The 19,149-nt window shown below is 55.4% G+C and overlaps 1 protein-coding gene across 6 annotated transcripts in view; it reads left to right on the top strand.

The window, feature by feature from the left end:
* The window catches only part of GRAMD1B (GRAM domain containing 1B), a 164,512-nt gene that overhangs the window by 123,094 nt on the left and 22,269 nt on the right, over nt 1-19,149 (top strand). For 3 of the 6 annotated variants that reach the window (XM_069468793.1, XM_069468792.1, XM_069468791.1), the window contains exons 3-6: nt 2,644-2,854; nt 8,804-8,824; nt 17,769-17,853; nt 18,400-18,503. In XM_069468793.1, the coding sequence (XP_069324894.1) occupies nt 2,644-2,854; nt 8,804-8,824; nt 17,769-17,853; nt 18,400-18,503 (421 nt within the window). Of the gene's footprint in view, nt 1-2,643; nt 2,855-3,664; nt 3,686-8,803; nt 8,825-17,768; nt 17,854-18,399; nt 18,504-19,149 lie in introns of those variants that run through there. The other 3 variants (XM_069468796.1, XM_069468795.1, XM_069468797.1) reach the window with 2 other exon arrangements.

Here is a 19,149-nt window from a genome sequence, read left to right as displayed (position 1 = left end):
CCTGGGGAAGGAAGGGACAGGATGAGGAGCTTTATGGAGGTGGAATTGGTGGGATCCAGTGAATTGTCTTTTGTGGGGTGACAAGGAAGAGATGGGTTTATAGCCTGAGAGACTAAGGAATGGTAATGCCGTTAAGAATGGGCAGTTGTGGGAGAAGGTTTGGGAGGAAAGGTGGCTAGCTCTATCTTGAATTTGCAGCACTCGTGAGACTTCCATCTGGAGGAAGCATCCAGCTGGCAGCAGATTGGGGGGCTGGGCTAGCAACTGACCAGGGCCAGAAGCAGATAGGGGAGTCTCTGCCTAGGGGCCTGGCTGAAGTCAGAGAAAGCGGGAGATGGCTAGGGAGGAGGACTCACCTTTGGGGAAGGACTAAAGTTCAGGTGTGTAGCAAGAGCAGAAGTGCGGGGCAGGCAGAGGAAGAGAAGGGAGAGGAGCATGTCAACAGGGAGAAGAGAGGTTTTCAAGAACAACAGCATTCAGAGCACAAAGAGACAGCATAAGTCGTTTATTGACTGATGTGTGGAGGGCAGAATTTCAGGCATATCGATTCTTGGGTGGCACATAGGGTGGGCTGAAGTGGGACTACTGGGTGATACGGAAATCGCATGGACATTTTGATCATTTAGTGTGAGTTTCATGTGGTTTTGGATAGTTGGAATCAGTGTTGTCCAGGTTAGAATGTTTTGCCCACCACTTGCTTGAATCATCTTGGGCTTCCCAAAATCACAGCTGTTGTTAGTATTAGACATGAGATTTTGAATGCAATTTCTGTTTCAGGATGAAGCAAAACAGTGGGCCTTGCTTTTTTCTATACTTCCTCTGGCCATATTTGTCTTTATCTCTGGTCCTTTTTCCCCCTCTCTCCACCGGCCTCCTTCCAAAAGTTACAGCCCCGACCTGCCCCCAGCTGCCTACACTTGCTGGTTGGTATATGTTGCTTTGTCTCTGCTGCGGATGCCCTGGTGGAAGGTTTTGCTGAAGGGGGCATGGTTTTCATTGCAAATGGGGCCAATGGGATGTCTGAGGTCACAGCTGGATCTTCATGCAAATGACAGTGTCCCCCGCCTTGCACTCCCCCGAGCGCTTAGAGTGCTCACAGCCTGGTCCTGGGGCATTCTGAAGCCTGGCCCTGCTGTCTGACTGCCGCCAAGGTGGGCAGAACCTCTGCTTTCAATCTCCACCCACCACCCTTGTGGCTTTTGTCTCCTTCCCTTCTATTTCCCCTGCTTCTTTCTGTTTAACCTTTCTCTTTTCTCACCTCTTTCCTTTCTCTATTCTCTCAAGCAAAGCAAATGCCTGTTGCAATTTAACTGCATTCGATTTCCCCCTCTACTTCTGTCCTTCATCTCTTCTTATAGTCCATTGAAAATACAAGCGAAATATCAAATAGAAAATATTTTTCACAGCTTACAACCCTTGGTGTACGTGGATTTGGTCCTCTGGGAAGTATAAGGTACTTTTTGGACATGAATTTTGGGGTAGGGTGATTTGCAGTGTGGGAACTTCTGCTGTGTTCATCTTTGCCGTGGGCAGAGGAAGCAGGAGCCACTGTGGCTTACAAGGAAATAATACAATGTGGGGGCAAATCAGAAGACTCAAGTTTTGTTTCTAGGCTCTCTATGCTCAGAGGACCTTTAGCTTCATTCTGCCTTGCATGGGTCTTCTTTTTTAAGCATAGTGATTATGGTACTTGGCATTATTACCTTCCTGGGATGTTTTTTAAGAATCTAGTGAAATAATATGTATTTGAAGGCTTTGAAAAAGTAAGATGATGATTGTTATTTTTATGAACAAAAATATCCAAACAAAATATATAGAAACTTGATTTGGGGCTCGGTGTGATGGCTCAAATTTGTAATCCCAGCACTTTGGGAGGCCAAAACGTAGGATTGCTTGAGGTCAGGAGTTTAAGGGCAGCCTGGGCAATGTAGAGAGACCCCAGCTCTACAAAAAAAATTTTAAAAAGTAGCCAGTTATTGTGGTGCACACCTGTCATCGCAGCTACTTGTGAGGCTGAGGCAGGAGGAAAGCTTGAGCTGAGGAATTTGAGGTTGCAGTGAGCTGTGATGACACCATTGCACACTAGCCTGGGTGACAGAGTGAGACCGGAAGGAAAGAAGGAAGGGAGGAGGGAGGAAAGAGAAAGAGGGAGAGAGGAGGAGGAAGGAAAGGAAAGAACTGAAGAGAAGGGAAGGAAGGAAAGAAGGAAAGAAAAGAAACTTTGGATTTGCAGAATATATAAAATGAGCTGATTATGTTGGATCATCTCCAATGAGTCTTAAATTATGTTTTCCCTGGACAGTTCTTGGCGTCTAATAGGGGCTCACACTACAATTGGATGGATGAACGAACGGATGGATGGATGGGTGGATATCTGTGTGTCTCATTTGCCCCTCCTGTCCCATCCTACTCCTGGTTCCCCTTTCACATTGGCACTACTGCCCTCTTGTGGCCAGTGGCAGTATTGCTTGTGGTGCAGTAAGTCCATAGCTGGGCCCGGTTTTCCCCGTTTCTCCCCAGCCCCTCACCCCGGCTCCCTGAGCTGGCTCCTTTAGATTTGTCTTTGGCCTCGGATCACTGACTCCCTGCCTTTTCTCCTCCTCCCCTTCCCACCCCACTCCCTCTCTCCATCTGCCCCTGCAGCACTGCCAGTAACTCAAACCGCAGCACACCGGCCTGCTCACCCATCCTCCGGAAGCGGTCTCGCTCGCCAACCCCACAGAACCAGGACGGAGACACCATGGTGGAGAAGGGCTCAGATCACTCCTCAGACAAATCCCCGTCCACACCAGAGCAGGGTGTGCAGCGCAGCTGCTCCTCCCAGTCCGGCCGGAGTGGCGGCAAAAATTCCAAGGTGAGCTGGACCTTGCTGGAGGCTCGGCACCTCCGTGTTAGGGGGCTGCAGGGAAGCTGGTACTGGGGGACCGTGAGGTAGAGAACTGCCTCGAGGGATGTGATCGAGTGGCCCTGGTGTCCCAGAGATAGTCTGTGTTCGGTGAGGCCAGGGTGGAGCAGGCAGGCGAGACCCTAGTTAAATATCTTCCCAGCCAAGCTCTCTGAGAGGGGCCGTGCCCTAGGGAGCCTCCCATTCCTTGGGATTGGGAGGAAGGATGCTCTGGGGATCAGGAGGTGGTCATCGCTTTATGTCTGCTACCTTTTTCAAATTTGGTCCCTAAAGCTGGCATAGAAGAGCACATTATTTGGGACAACTATACTGCCAGGGAAAGAGTCCTTAGGGAACCTTGCAGAATGCTATTTTTAGCCTCCTTCCTGGCCATCATCCTGCCTTACCTTAATGCTAACCCACTTGGTACCCCTCGGACAGAGAGCCTGGTGGCAGGGCCTTGCCATCCCTCCCAAGAATGTCAGCACTACCACCTGAGCACTGGGGTCTTTGGCCCAAGGAGATGCATAAAATAAGCCCTGGGGGAGCCCTGGGCTAGTTGGGAGACCCCCAGTCTTCTGGGAAGCAGGAGTTATCTTTGCCCAGGGGCTCCTTCAAGAAGCTTCTCTTTACCTGTGGACTCTTAGGGCTGGGGGAGGGGTTGGGGACCCCTGGGAGGCAGGGGGGCTGGCTTCCCACATGAATTTGTCTTTTGATTTCTTGTTCTTCCTCTTCTTCCCCACTATTCCCCAAATACCTTCTTTGCATGCATGGTCTTAGTCTCACAAGCGCCTCTCAAAAGTAAGCCATCTTTGTGTCTGTCTTTTTATCCCCCCTCTAGCGTTGGATTGTCTGTAGTGCTCAGCACCCCTTCCTCTGCCCCTGCCCACTCTGGCCCGTATGTCCTGCTTGGTCCCTTTCCCAGAAGGGCCGGCCCCACTGTCCCTGGCAGGCTGGCTTGGAAGTCACTGAGGTCCCACTCCCACTGCACCCGATGTTGGAGGACAGACCCCACCCCACCCCCGTCTGCCTGCTCCCCAAACACTGCCCCTGGCTGGGAATGGTTCCCTCCTGACATGGTGCCACCTAGAAGCAGAGTCCTGACGGGGGTTAGTTTCACTCCTTTGGGGTGGGAAACCCCACGTGGCCAGACCACAGGTCCTGACTCCTCACCTTTGGTGGATGATTCCAGACTCCCTGACAGTAGTGATTAGGGGTGGCAGAGAGGACGAGCTGACTGAGGGGTGGAGTTCAGGGGGTCAAGAGCCTTGGCGCAGCAGCAGCGCCCTCAGGAGCTCTACCCCGTGCTCCCCACCCGATAGCTGCTCAGCCACCCCCTGCCCAGCCCTGGGGGCTCGTGGCCTTCTCGGGATCCTGGATTGTGGTCAGAGAGAACTGCTGTCTCAGAGGGTGCGGTGCCAGCACCTGGAGCTTGGCAACCGTTGACAGCAGCCCCTCAGGGCCTGGCAAGATGTGGCCAGGTCAGGCACGACACAGTGCCAGGCCTGAGGAGGAGGTGGAGGGTGAACAATAGGTGTTGTGGCACGGGGCTCAGGAAAGCATACCCACGGCCCAGGGCAGGCTGCAGCCTGAAGAGGAGAAAGCTGAGGATGACTTAATAATAGTCCCCAGTCTCTGTGAGTGTTTTGGGGAGGGGGAGGGTGAACAGCTGTTCTCTTTCCTGAGGGAAGAACAAGAGGCTGCGCGGCCAATCCCGCAGTCTCTGACCTTCAGACGAAAAGCACAGCTTTGCTCTGAGGATTTTAAATGGCTGTAGCCGGCTGTGGGCAGGGGAGGAGGACACTGGCTGAGGACGGGTGCCGGTGGCTGGGCAGGCGCAGGCGTCTGGGGACAGGGTTTTGCCGTGACCTGTGTCAGTCTTCCCGAGCCCCTGGCACCTCTGGCTTGGCTGACACGGGGACAGGGAGGTCCCGCTGGGGAGAGGACAGATAGGGCTGACTGGGCCTCGGTGTCTTCCTTCTGCCCAGAGCCCTGGCTCGTTTCCACCCAGAGGTGAAGTCAGACGGTCCGTTGCCCAGATTCTCTGCAAACCAAGCCTGGCTTTTAGAACCGCTTGAGCAGTTTGGGATGCTACCTGAACTCAGAGGCGGGAGAAATCATAAATGATTCATGAGTGGGGCAGCCAGGACATGTTGGGGAACAGGTGGAATTCCGAGTGGGATTTTAGAGAGGCAAAAATGAGGCATTGCGAAGGGACGGAGAGCTGAGCATGAAGGGAGAGTTCATCTTGGCTCCCTTTCTTACGGGGCGGGAGCGGTGGCGGGTGGACTGAGGCTATGCCTGTCCCCAGCACACGCATTCTCTGAGCTCTCAGGCACTGGCCGCCTGCTTGCCCTCCTCATCCTCTCGCCGTTACCATCGCCACCAGCCCCACCTCGCTCTGAGGGGAGTTAAAGTAGGACTGGCTTGTGTAGGGAGGGAAGAGACAGGAAGGTGTGCTGCTGGGGCCGGACAGGCCCCTCCGCTCGTGGAGCATCTTCTCAGGTCGATCTGATAGCCAGAGCTAGTACGGCTCTTGTCGCAGCTAGGCCACCTCACTCCTTGTCGCACCCCTGTGTCCTGCTCACCTCCTAGAGGAGGCGAGGGGTTATAATTTTCAGGAAGCTGGAGGGTGCCTCCGCTACTCCCTGGAGGCAGGTCTGGCGTGCAAGCCTCTTTCCTTCTCTGGGCCTCCGTTTCCTCATTTGCTGAGACACAGGGGTGGGGCTGGGCGGTCTCTCAGGCCCCACTCCTCTGGCTCTGTCGCTGTGCCCAGCCTGACCCTTGCCGGCTGCAGCCCTGTCCGGAGCCCGCCCCGCCCGGGACCCGCGTCCGCTCTGTAGTGACGGCCTGCGGCCACGAGAGGGAGCTCGGCAGCTCCCGAGGAGCCGGGCGGTCACCTGCGCTGCCGGCGGGCGTGGCAGGCTCGCCTCTGCCCTGCCGCGCGCCTCCCGCTGGTGGGTGCGTGGCACCGCCCTGGAGCGGTGGCAAGGATGCTCCCTGGGCTTTACCCCTTTTTGTCAATTCTAATTTCTGTGGTTTTCTTTCCAGTATGACAGGCTTAACCTGATCAAAGTAAGAAGTTTTTTTGTTCTAACTCCTTATAAAGGTAGAGTTCTAGTCCCCGCCCCTCCCCCCCATCCTCCAGACTCCCCTAGCCTTTGCAGTGGGAGATGTTTCTGGAAACCACCTTGAGGTGACTTGGGTGTGTTTCCAGGGGCCTCACATTCCTTTAGGTGCTTGCTCCTCACACCTCTTCTAGGGACAGCGACAGGAACCGGAAATGAGCTCTGCTTTGCCCTGACTCCCTCCTCTCCCTGTAGCCAAATCCATTCAAAGCTCTCAGAGAAGCCCAGACTCCGTAGTTTTGTGCTTTCCTCCCCTCTGGCCCTGTCCGACGCACCGCTGTGCCAATGGACACCCCTCTTCAGAGCCCTGCAGCCCCTCTGCCTGGCCTGGCCCCTCTGGGGCTGGGCCCTCGCTGACCGGCAGCTCCTTCAGGACTCAGACCCAGGAATGCAGAACCACAGGAGCAAACTGGCTTCCAAGAGGCTGGTCAAAGGTCAGGGCTCCTGCCCACTGCGGCTAGTCCAGGGAGCTAGTCCAGGGAGCTACGTGGATTTGACTGGAGGGGTGGGGGCCCGTTTTTCCTGGCTGTAACCTCCATGGTGGCGGATAAGAAGCTGCCCAGAGATAGCTGGTTAGGGGTAGAGCCTCAAAAGTCCTTGGTGTATTACACATTTCTTTTCAGTACTTGAGAAACATGTTCTTATCCACCCTTTACAAAGAGCAGATATTTGATACAAGGGAATCACAGAGCTAGTTAGAGGCAGGACACAGGTTCCTTGGTTGAGGCTGCTTGTGACCCTGAAGCTTGTTTCCAAACAAATCAGAAGGGACAAGGGTCGATGTGCCAGTACATGAAAAGGGACAAGCTCCTCCTGTCCACCCGAGGCAGGCGGGAGCACCATGTGGGAGGAATCACAGAGGATCTTGGGAACCACTCAGCCCACGTTCCTGTTGCTCCCTTTTCTCCTGGGGTCTTACACGCAGGCCAGGGCGGGGGGATGAGGAGCCAGGGCCTAGGTGATGGGGTTGCTCAGCTGTGAGGCCAGGGTCTGATGACCTGGGTGGGGTCTGCTGAAGCACATGGAACCATGGGACAGTCGGGGCTGGCGGCTCCCAGGGTTCACCTCCCCACTATGGGGGAGTGTGTTTTAATGACCGTCCGCACAGCCTCAGGCCCTATGGTCTTGAGTTGGGGCTTCCGTGTGAGGACCCATGAAGTAAGACGTCCCAAGGGGCAGATCAGGTCAGACGGAGCCTGCTTCCCCAGCCACCCTCCTCCAGACACAGGCAGCCTAAGCTGACATGCTTAGCGGCGAGTTTTCAGGTCCAGGGTTCCCGTGTGGTGGCACCTCCCTCAGTGATGAAGTAGCTGCTTTTGAATATCTGGATTTGGCCCCTTTACCTGCTGAGACTGCTGGATTGGAGGAGGGGATGAGGCTGTGTTGGGAGAGTGTGACTTCTGCATGGGGCCATGGTGACAGCCTCTGTTGAAATGACCATGGAGGTACCGTGGAGAGGGGATGGGGAGCTTGCCTTGCCATCTGCTCCGCTGGCCACATCCTGGCCATCGAGGTTGGGTGCGGGGGTGAAACCACTCAGAGGGAGCAGCACCCACGCCTGGCCCCCCTAAACCGCCCACGTCCGGCTCCTCTGCTTGGGCGTGAAGGTGAACCGTCTCTCCAGAGTTCTTCAGGCGCAATGGGGGAGCCTGGAGGGGGCGGGGGGGCAGATAGGTCACGTGACTACCAGTAATCACCACGGTCACACTCGCCCACCCTTGGGGACACAGTCACTTCTTCCCAACAGACACGCTGAGACAGTGGCTACCCTCTGCTGCCTTTGTAAGCCAGGGCCCCCTAACACCAGGTGAGGGGATAAAGGTTGCTAATTGTACCTGGCATCCAAGCCTCTGGGGAGACTTAAGGTATCGACCTGCAGGCAAAGCTCCCTTCTCCCCAGTCCACCTTAGTTTTACCCCAGGAGGCTTCTTGAAACTGAAAATACCCCAGCCCCAGTCTAAACATATTGGATCAGCACCTCAAGGGGTGGGACCCAGGCAAGCGTGCAGGTGTGCGCGCATCTGTCTGTCTGGGTGTCCGTCCATCTTCTGAGTGGGATGTGCACAGAAGACTCCTGGCCACAGGGTTGGGCACAGTCTTAGCGTTCCCTCCTCTTTTCCTCCCATTCCTCCTGAGTGGGGAATGAAGAACAGCCAAATTCTGGGCTGGAGCAGGGTTTGGTTTTGCTGGTATTGAATTATAGCACCACAGGGTTGGAAAAGACCCCTAGAGAGTCTCTGCTTCAACCTCCCTCCTAGGTAGAAACCCCCAAGCGCTCCACCATTAGGTGATGGGCCCCTTGTTGGGATCAAGGAGGGATTTACTCATCCGCCTGCGGAAAGCACGGTTGGAGGGAATTTATAGGCAGGCTCCCTTCTCCTCCACCACCAAGGTGTCCCAGAGGGCTGGGCTGGCCTCCATGTGCACTTTGCTTCTGGTCAGGGCCCATTTGGGGACCGGGTCTTGGATGCCCTTGGGCATCCCCTGCCCCCATCAGAACTCACGATGGGGCTCCGCCTCCCTTCCGGCTGAGCTGTAGCTGGTGCTGCTGCCTGCCACCCTCCCGCGGGGGGCTTCCAGCATGGACTGCTCCCTGGGCCTCCTTTCTGGGGCTGTGTTGAGAAAGGAGGCCCCCTCCTGAGCAGCAACCTGGGAAGCATCCACTTGCCTTTGGATTCCTCCTCCCGCCCACCCCTGCTATCTGTGTAACCCTCTGAGCCAGGAACGCCCTGGCACTTCCCTGCATCCCTTCCCTGACTAATTTTACTTCTCTTCTATTTTGTCCTTGCAGAAAAGCCAGAGTTGGTATAATGTAAGTATCCTTATTTCTCTTCTTGTTGGGTACGTGTGCAGGGGGAGCGGGAGTGGAGGTGGGCGGGGAAGGGGTGTGGAGTGCAGTCGGGCTCCCCGGCTCCCGGAAGAGCTGCAGCGGTTATCTTCCGCAGCGGGACGGGACCAGCCTTACTGGTGAAGGGAGGGTTTGATTCGGGGAAACAAAGGCAGGATGGCCCACCTTATCCCCTACCTCACCCAGACTGTTGGACAAGGCTCTTTCTGTGCTCACAGAGGGGGCCAGTCATGGGAGGAGTGGCCATTCCTGACCAGACAGGATTCAGAGGCTGGGGTGGCCTTGGAGGGGGTTTTAGTTTTTTTCCCTTAACTAAGACATTTTGGGGGAAATGCTGCCAGAGAACTTCCCCCATTAGTAGAAAGACTATGCCCTGTGATGGAATTTGACTTCCCAAGGTCCTCGTCAATAGCCATAAAAGCATGCACCTTCCAGAAGACCTCTCTAGGTCCTTGGGTCTGTGGGGAAGGGGTGGCCTGGGGCCATCTTCTAGGTCCATCTGCTCTATACCCAGGAACTGTGTCAGTCCTACAGAAGCCACAGCCTCTCAGTCCCACAGTCGGGTTTGTGTGATGTTGAACTTCTCCCCAGAAAAGCAGCTGGCTGAGGTTCTCCACTGGCCCCCACCGCGTGCACTCTGCCCTCTGGCCTCGGCCTCTGAACCCGCTGTCTTCACATCAGACTCTGATCTGCCTTTGACCCCGGCCCCTCTCTTGATTCTGTTCAGCGGGAGGCATAGGCGAGGGGCAGCAAGGTGGCTGTAACAGACAGGGTGGGGGGCTGGTGGAGAGGTATGGGGGGATGCAGGGATGGGGCCCGTGTGGGCTGCGTGTCTTCCTACTTGGCACGTCAAGCTCATGCCAGTGAGGCTTCCTGTTGCCCAGTGGCCTGCCTGTCCTGGGTGCTGTGGATCCGCCAGCCTCGGCCCTCCCAAAACACTGGAGGGCTGTGCTGATACCGGGTAGATGGGCTACACTGATAGAAGGGGCGTTGTGGGCTGAGATGGCCGGGGTGGGAGAGAAGCCTGACTCTACCCCTTCATTCCGTCATTCCGTCAGCATAGCGACGGGCCTGGAAGGAGATGCCGTCTCTTGGCTGGAGGATAGGGTGGGCCAGCTGCCACCTGGGGCCAGAAGTCAGGGCAGTCGGGTATGGCCCGAGCCCTGCTCCCTGGCTGATCCCACCTGCAGCTGAGACAAACCAAAGCAGTCTGACCTCACTGCCTCTTCACATCACCCTCTGGGACATGCTTGTGTCCCGGTCCTGTGCTGCGACTCAACCTTTATTCATCCTAGGTGGTCTCCTTTCACGCTCCACCCTTACCCCAAATGAATGAGAGAAACATCACTCGCTCTCCACTGAGCACAGATCATTTGTTCTCAGAGGGCAAGCTCACAGGGGGCTCGTGCTGAGCAGGTGTAGGGCCCCTTCCCTCTCCTGGACTCATGCTGGCACCCTGGGGGTTTGCCCTTGGGTGACCGGCACCGTCTTCCTTCAGTGTGCTTGGCACTGGCCTGTGCTCTCGTGTCCAGATGCCTCATCAGGAAAGTTCAGCTGAGCAAGCGCCAGTCCCCAGCGATTCCCACCCTCCCTCCAGTCCCCGGTGAGGCTCTTGCCCCACCCCTGCCGCTTTGACCTGGTGTTCTGCTTTCCGGCCGGGAGCTCAGCCCTCCTGCCTTGCCTCTGCATTGCCCTGGGCTGGTTGGAATCATACCTTCAGGAAGGGCCCCCTCTCCCCCTCTCAGCTCTGCTCACAGCCCTCTCTAATTTCTCTGCGGGTACCCGAGGCTCCAGCACTGCACTAGAAGTCCTTCAGACAGGCGAAGGCTGTGTAATCCCCAGCCCTGGGGGCTGTTAGGAGCCCCTGGCTGGATCCAGAGCAGCGAGGGCCGGTGCTCTGCAGAGTCGCTGACCACTGGGAGAGCAGCTCAGGCCCACTCGAGCAGCCTGGGTCTAGTATGGGAGAAGCCAACTCCTACCTCCCACCCCTGCTTCAGCCTCCCTCCTCCCCTGCCACCTGTCTGCAGAAGAAAAGAGCATTTTACTTTTACATGGATAGCCGTGGAGGAGCTGTCACCATGGTGACAAACCGGCTTGTTCTAAAGAGTGGGTCACATGGAGGAACGTGTCTGGACCCCAGGGACATGTGGAAAGCATGGGGTCGAGAGTGGGGTTTGAAGGCCATGCCATCTACAAGTGCCCTGAGGCCCTCCCAGGCCCACTTATACCTACCCTCCTCACCCCACCACCCAGTTTGCCACCCCTGTCTCCTTCCTCAAGCCCCAGCTCTGGAGGTACAGCCCCAGTGGACGTGAGATGGAGGGAAAAGCAGAAACAGGGCTTTGCCTTCAGCAGGCAGCCAAGGCAGAGTTGGGGTGACCTGCTCAGGGCCTTTGGGGCTGGAGGAGTGCAATCTGCCCCCCAAAGACAGTTCCTGCTGGGCGTAGTGGGCTCGAGTCTCCGGTGAGGGGCACTGACACAGGTCTCCCTGTGCCTCGGGGGGCGAATATACTCTCCTCTGCCCACCACTACTCAGTCCTGCAGGGCACGTCCCCAGGGCCGCCCAGGGAAGGAGCCTTTCTGAGATCAGAGCACAGGACCCAGACCCCGGCAGCAGCCAGAGAGTAAGCACCCCTGCTTAGGGACACCGGCTTGGTGGAGGGGGGCCGGATAGTGCCAAGCCTCTGGAATGGCCAAGTGAGTCTGGCTGGTGTAAGATTGAGAACAAAAGCACCAAGCTGTGCAGGAATGGAATTCAGGGTGTTGGGGGTGGGCAGCGAGGAGAGTGGGAGAGCTGCAGACCACAAGCCCTGCAGCCTGGCATTTCCCCAGAGGCTGACGCTGCTTCCTCTGCCTCTGTCCACCTCCCCTCTGTATTTACCCACTAATCTGAAGAGTCTTCCTGAGCCCCCATCCTGTGACCCCATCCCCAGCCTTCTCCATATGAGCCCCCACTCCCAGCCCCACCCCGTCTCTCTGCCTTCTGTGCTGTGTCCCTTCCTGGTCTCCCTGTCTCCTAGCCCCACCTCTGGCTTCTGCCTACCCGGACGTAGCTGGAGGGTCAGTGTTTCCCTTGTGGATCTTAACTGGTTTCTTCCTAGGTGAGGTCAACGCTCCAGCGAAATTTGTTCTCCTGACTCCTCCACCCCCTCCTTCCTGCTGTACCTGGGGAGAGGGTACCACTTGGTCCCAGCTCCCAGTGTTTGTCATAGAGTTAATGTTTAGCCCAGGGCCAATTCCCTCTCTGCAGGCCCCTGCCCTGCCCAGCCCTGTCTCCTGGTAAGGGGGTGGAGGTGACAAAGGCTGCTGTATGCTGAGACTCCTCTCCCAGGGCATTATCTCTCTGGGTCTGTCCTGTCCCTGTCTCACCCCTTACAGCCCAAACAGTCATCCTCTCATTTGGTCTGTAGAAATACTCACATACTTCCGGCTAATTACTGCTAGGATCCAGAGCCTCACAGAGCTATCTATCTACTGCCTACATCTTGGGGTTTGGTCTCGCCCAGAGAGGTATTCGTGTCACCCTGGAAAATGGAATTGCTATGCTCACCTGCTATGATGCTCAGGAGAGGCCGACATGCAGGGCGGACAGAGGCTGGGATGTGTGCTGAAGAGAGTGTTGGCAGGGGCTGGGCTCCTAGAAGCCGTGGGTATCGTATTAGGGCTCAATGTGCATGCAGATAAGATACAGTGTAAATAGGAACCCGTTTGAGCAGTGGATGAGGAATGCATTCACTTGGTAAATACTTTTTTAGCACCCTGATACCTGCTTATCCCTTATCCAAAATTCCTGGGACCAGAAGTGTTTAGGATTTTTTTCAGATTTTAGAATATTTGCATATATCTAAATGACAGAAGTCTAAATGTGAAATCATTTATGTTTCATATATGCCTTGTACACATCGCCTGAAGATAATGTTGTACAGTATTTTTAATAATTTTGTGCACGAAACAAAGTTGTGACTGCAACTTATCAAATGAGATCAGGTGTGGGATTTTCCACTTGTGGCATCATGTTGGCACTCAAAAAATTTTGGATTTTAGGATTAAGGATGCTCAACCTATATTTGAAACACGTTGTGCTCCGAGCTATAGAAGATATGAACCTGTGGCAGGCATAGATCCTCCCTGGAGAAGCCGGCAGTTTGCAGATGGAGTTACCCGTGTGATGAAGGGAGCGATGGCTGGGTCCAGGGGTGCCCATCTAGACCGGCATGTAGGAGCTTGTTAGGAGAGGGTTTGGCGGAGGATTCACACTCTTCCTCTACTTTGTCCAACACTGTTTACCTGGGAGAACCCAGGTTCCTCCGAGTTAGCATCTTTGCTTTTGGGACCCAGGAGTCTACATTTTTAAATGCGTTCACTGGGTCATCTTTAAGGACACTAAAGTTTGAGTGTGGCTATATCAAATTACCAAGACTGCTAGGACAAAGGCCCCATTCTTCATCACATGCAGGCTCAAGTCCCTCCTGGTGAGGTGGCATCACCGGGCAGGGGGAGGGAGTGCCCCATTTGTTTTAAGGGTCTGACTCTTCCTGGGAAGCCACATGTCCCCAGGCCCACTGCTGTCTCATCCCTGTGCTGAGCTTCTCAGTCTCGAGCCTTCTGTGTTCCCAAGGGGCTGGTTTTCATTTTTCTCCCTGGATTTCGCTGTCTCCTTTTGACAGGGATGAAAGTCTCTGCCCTTAGCATTGCTGCCTTGCCTCAAGGTCTGAGCTGTGTCTGGGGATCCTCTTGGCCTTGGTCCCCTCCTGCCAGTGCTGAAGATGGGATGGGGCCCCTAGAAAGGAAGGAGGTGCCTCAGACAGACTCCAAAGCTGTTGACCTCCACTTCTCCCCTACCAGCACGTCTGAAAGTAGCTCAGGGAGCCTCCCCAGTCTGCCTCTGCTGCTACAGGGAAGGTGGTGGGCACATGGGTCAGTGAGGGGAGAGTGTGTCTCCAAGAAGCTTTTGGCTGTTTGAGTCTCAAATCTCAGATTTCATCACAACAGCCGTGCCCTGGCACCTCCCATGCCCCTCCGCCACTCGGAGCCCTGGCCAGCAACTTTCCCTGGCAGGAAACATCTGCTGGGGAGGCCAGGCAAGCCTGGGGGGTCACTGGAGGACGTTGGCCAGGACCATCACCCAGATCGTGTAACTTGAAGCATGTGTAGGGCTCGGGCCCTGCCCGCCCACCCACTCTGCCTCCCTCCCTCCCTCCTGCCACGGGTGACTCTAACAAAGAGCTTGTTTGCTGGTCAGGCAAGAGGACCATGGGCTGAGGAAGGGGGTGTGTGTCGGGCTGGGGGTGAGAGCAGGCCGTGCTGCCGCAGCCAGTGGTGGCCACTCCGCCTGGGTGAGGGCTGTGAGTCATAGCGACCAGCCCCCGCCCAGGGGAGAGATTGCACATTGATTGAATGTGCCACTCGATGGGCCAGACCGCATCTGGGAGCTGAGCAGTTGATTCCCTCTCTGAAGCTTCAGACCAACTATGAGTGACTTTGCAGAGTGTGAGTGTGAGTAACTGGCGGGGTGAGACCCGGGACCTGGCTGTGGGCCATCCTCTTCCTGCAAAGTTTGCCTGTCCACCCCAGGGCCTGCCCGTCAGGGCCTGCAGCCGGCCCAGTGCACCTGTGTGCTGCCTGTGTCCTCTGGACTCTTGGGGAAACTGCGCTGGCCAGGAGGAGGTGCTTGACCACACCCCCTCTGGGCTAGCTTGGCCTGAAGACCAGCAGAGAAGGACAGAGCAGAGCCCCGCCATGGGAGAATGGCTGGGCAACTTGTCCCGAGAACCACACTGACCTCTCCTGTGGGAGGTTTCGCACTGGGAACACAGCCGTAGGAGAGCAAAGGACATCAGGGCCACCCGGACCCTCTGCCGAGAAACCAGAGGTCACCCATCTGTCTCAGTGCAAGTGAGGCCAATTGTCTGCATCCTGTGGGGACAGCTGGGAATTAGAGCTCAAGGAGCTGAGCACCACTGAGAGTGACAGCCGTTGGGGGCGATGGAATCGCTGATGGAATCTGGGGTTCTCTGGAACCTGCTGCTGCAGCGGGAAAGCCAGCCCTTTCGACAGTGCCTGAAGAGGTGCAGCGACGTGCCTGCAGGTGCCGAGCGCTGTTGCTGGCATGGATCTGAGGAAATCCCAGCCGTGAGTGTGTGACCCAATTGCTCTGTGTCTCTGTGGCAGTTCTGCTGCCCCCCTGGCATGCTCCACTGGGCTCTGCTTCCTGAGGGCCCGGATTTGACAATACTTGAACCAGACTTCCTTGGCCATGTTAAATTAAAATAGGAGGAGATTGCTTTAAGCATGCAGGGGCTGGGAGGGAGAGGACCGTGGTCTCTAGCATCGTGGGGGCGTGTGATGGCAGGCACAGTGTACCCGCCTAAGGTGTCTATTCTTCAGACTCCAGCAGGGAGAGGTGGCCTGCCATCCGCCTCTGCAGCCTGGTAGAGTAAGGCACTCACTGCTGAGCCTGGATGAATGAGTCTGTAGGACTGGCTGAGTGCAGCGGCCGGGGTAAACATGCCCTGTCCTCTCCCCTCCACTGCAGCTGTGTTCCCAGGGGAGGAGCAGGTTGGAGATGTGACCGAACTCCCTGGCCCCCTCCTCTGTAGACATGTGAGCTGTCACTGGATATGAGAGAAGCAAGGCGGAGGGAGCACCACTGAAAGCGAGTTGAAGTGGGAGGACTTCCAGGCTTCTGGTTGTTGGGTGCCCGATGTCAGCTGCACCTGCAGGGGGTTTGGGGCCACCTTGTAGGCTGCTTCCCTGGCTGGTAATGGAAATTTGTAAATTTAAAGACCCACTAGGGAACATGGAAGGCCAGTGGGGGCCCCAGAGCAGATGAGCATCCCATCCCCGAGGGAGTGTGCTCTTGTGGGGAAGCCCTGCTACTTCCCCCTTGGCACAAGGTCCAGGAGCAGGTACCCTCCAGAGACGACACTGGGCAGCGGCTCGGACCAGCAGTGGAGCCAGACGGCCTTGGTCCATATTCTGCTCTCCCAAGTTGCCCAACGTCTCTTTTTCTCAATTTCCTCAAGTGTAAAATGGGAGAATAAAACAACCCTGTGGTCAGATGCAGTGAAACCTGCAAAGGGCTTTCGGCTGTGCCTGGTATGTGGTACTAACTCTTTCCGCATTAGCTGAATAAGAGCTGTAGACAGTCAGTTGGACATAATGAGGGCGTCTTTCGGGGATTTCAGAGAGTGGACTCTGTTCTGAGAGGCCCGGGGCCTAGATATCTAGATTGGATATCTCAATACCAGTTTGAAACTAGTGTGCGGACCAGACGAATGTTGTCTCTAAGGTTTTTTCTAGCCATAGAAGTCATGGGATGGGCTGTCTTCCAGATACTCACTCCCCACGGCCCCGATACTTGGTTCAAACACATGGCAGGTGACGTTTGAAGTTTGCGATTTTGTGACAGCCTAGCATTGCTTTTGGAAAGATAACAGGGCACCTACTATTGCAAGTGGAACTCCGTTCTGTAAATAGGCTCAGAACAAAAGTTTGAAATTGAAACGAACAAAGTGGTTGAAAGCATCCTCTTCTCTCTCTCTCTTCTGGAAAACCTTTGCAAACTAAAGTCATGGCATCTTTCTGCCTCCTAACTTCCTGAAGCCCTCCCCTTCCCTCTAGCACAAAGACCACCGGGCCACAGCTCAGGTGGGCGGCGTGTGCTGCAAATACGGTCGGGCCACAGCTCAGCTTCCTTGTGCGCCATTTTGCTTTACGGAAAGCCAAAAAGTGAACGGACTAAGGCTCATTTCCTCGTCACCACAGATGTGTGCCAGTGGATCCTCAGGGAAGGGAGTGCGAAAGTGTAACTAGCAGAGACCCACTAGTGTCACTGTCAGCAGGAGACTCCGTCGCCAGGCACCAGGCACGTGCTCCTGGCTGGGGGTCAGCAGTGCTGTCTGACAAGTAGGTCAGCGCGTTGGTGGGTGGAATGCACATGTGTCTGTGTCACCGTGCGTGGCTCGTCCTGGGTGTGCACTTGTTTTTGTGTATCACCCTTGAGTGCCCTTCATCTGCGGGCAGGTATTGTTTTTTATTTTCATTTTTTTAACTTTAAGATCGTAAGCCCTGAAAGGGCAGGATTCCCATGTATTCAGCTGGCTGGCGGAATTTCCAAGGAGGATTTGCTAAGGCGGTGTGTGGGCAGGCGCCTGTGAGAGGTGGGTGGGAGGTGAGCACAGGACCAGGGATCGTGAGACCTGCCGCTGACCAGCTGGGACAGGGCGCTTCTCTCTGGCCTTAGTTCCCTCATTGGCACTGTAAGAGCTGGGTCAGGTAATCCTGTAAGGTTGGGAGCGAAGGTGGGTGCCTCTAGTGTGCCAGGTGTGCTTTTGAATTCTCTACTTGTGTACTTGTTCTGGCACTCATTGTATGTTTTAGGATTTTTTTTTTTTTTTTTAGTACTATGTTTTAAGATTAAAAAAAAAAATCATGTTTTTCACACACAGCCAAGTGCTCATTGTGCTAGTCATGACAACACCTTCTTCCGAGAGGTGTGCTAGGCACCATCATCTCCTGGGCCTTGCTGGGGGGCTGGGCAGCCCCCTGGGACCCCCACTTTACTGTCAAGGCGGTGCTGCCAGCCGGCAGAAGGCAGGACAGCAGTAGCTGGCATGGTGGGTCCCAGGAAGCCCCCTGGAGGTGTCCCTCCTTCCTTTCTCTTTGTGGGGTACAATGTGGGCCCGTCCTCATGTGTTCGCCATCTCCTCTTTGATGGGCACTGGCTGCAAAGCATCTCGCAAGACCAGATTGTCCCCACCATGTGGCTCCTAGGGTCTGTGGGACAACAGAGCTTCATCTTTGCCTTTTTAACACACAAGCAAGTGCTCCTCCTGCACCGTCCTCCCTGACCCTGTGGAACCCTGACCCCAGGGGCATCCTGCTAACCATGGCCATTGTCATGCAGGTGTTAAGCCCCACTTACAAGCAGAGAAATGAAGACTTCAGAAAGCTCTTTAAGCAACTTCCAGACACGGAGCGCCTCATTGTTGGTGAGCTGGGTGACCTGGGAGGGGCAGGGAGGAAGTCTGGGAGTCGCCAGCATAGCACGGGCTGCTTCTGTCTGGAGGCTGTGAGACAACCCGAGTAAGCACGCCCGTCTGGGAACAGGGAGAGAGGATGTCCAGAGCGCTGGCCCCGGCTTTCAGGGCTCGGGGCTGAGGACCAGGTCTGTGGCAGCCTCAAGAGCCCGACCTGGCAGGAGTCACTGCCGCTTTTATCTCTGCAGATAGCCCAGCGGTGGAAGGGGTTGGCATAACTGTGGGTGTGGGGAGGGACTGAGTTGAACTGTGTTGGTCTTTCCTACCTCTAGTTTTTGCAGTCCCCTCTGTCACCACATTTATTACTCGGCCTCCAGGCAGTTGCACAGTGCACCCTCTTTATGTTCCCGATCATGAGATGCCAGGGACTTCCTTGGCCACCGGTTCACGTGTCTGGCACCCCTAGTCACTGTGGGAGATTGGTGCTGGTGCGAGGGATGACGTGCTGAAAATGCCTCCTGTCCCTGAGCCAGTCTCCTGTCTCCCTCCCTACCACAGATTACTCGTGTGCACTCCAAAGAGACATTCTCCTTCAGGGCCGACTCTACCTCTCTGAAAATTGGATCTGCTTCTATAGCAACATCTTCCGCTGGGAAACTCTGGTAAAGACCTGGGGCTGGCTCCCTTGGGCTGTTCCCTGGCCTGTGGCTGAGCAAGCTGCCCTCACTTGTGTCCTTCTGCTGACTTCATGCTCCTCCCAAGCCTGTGTGTAATCAACAAAAACACATGCCTGAGTCTTGAAGGATATCTAGTTCTCAGTCCCAATATTAGGATCTCCTCCACCGTGTCTTCCCCGCCTCCCTCCCTCTTGGGTGTGGGACAGAGGACTTCAGAGCATTTGCTTTTGGCAAACGCAGGTGAATATCCGGCATGAGTTAGCAGAGAAGGAAGCACCTAGTAAAGTGGAAAAAAGAATATTGGCCTTGGGACTCAGAAGAACTACCTTGCACACTTTCTGGGTTCTGCAGCTAATTAGCTGTCTGATTTTAGGCCAGTCCTTTCTCTCTTTGCCTGTTTCCTCATCCTGTGTGATTCGGTGGAGAAAGATTAACTAGGTGACTTTTGTGGTCCCATCCACTGCCAGTGCTCTGTGTTTCTGTAAGTGGCAAATAATAGCAGGACCTCTGCGTGCTTAGCACAGAATGTAGAAATGAGAAAGGAGGCTTCCTGGGCCAAGAGTGTACCCACGGCTGTGACTGAGGCTCAGTCCCTACCTTGCTGTGTGGCCTTTGTGAAATAAGAAGGCAA

Source organism: Eulemur rufifrons, chromosome 6 (genome assembly GCF_041146395.1).
Source record: "Eulemur rufifrons isolate Redbay chromosome 6, OSU_ERuf_1, whole genome shotgun sequence".
NCBI lineage: Eukaryota > Metazoa > Chordata > Mammalia > Primates > Lemuridae > Eulemur > Eulemur rufifrons.
The sequence above is the reverse complement of the archived record's forward strand: the minus strand, read 5'-3'. Positions and strand labels throughout refer to the sequence as shown.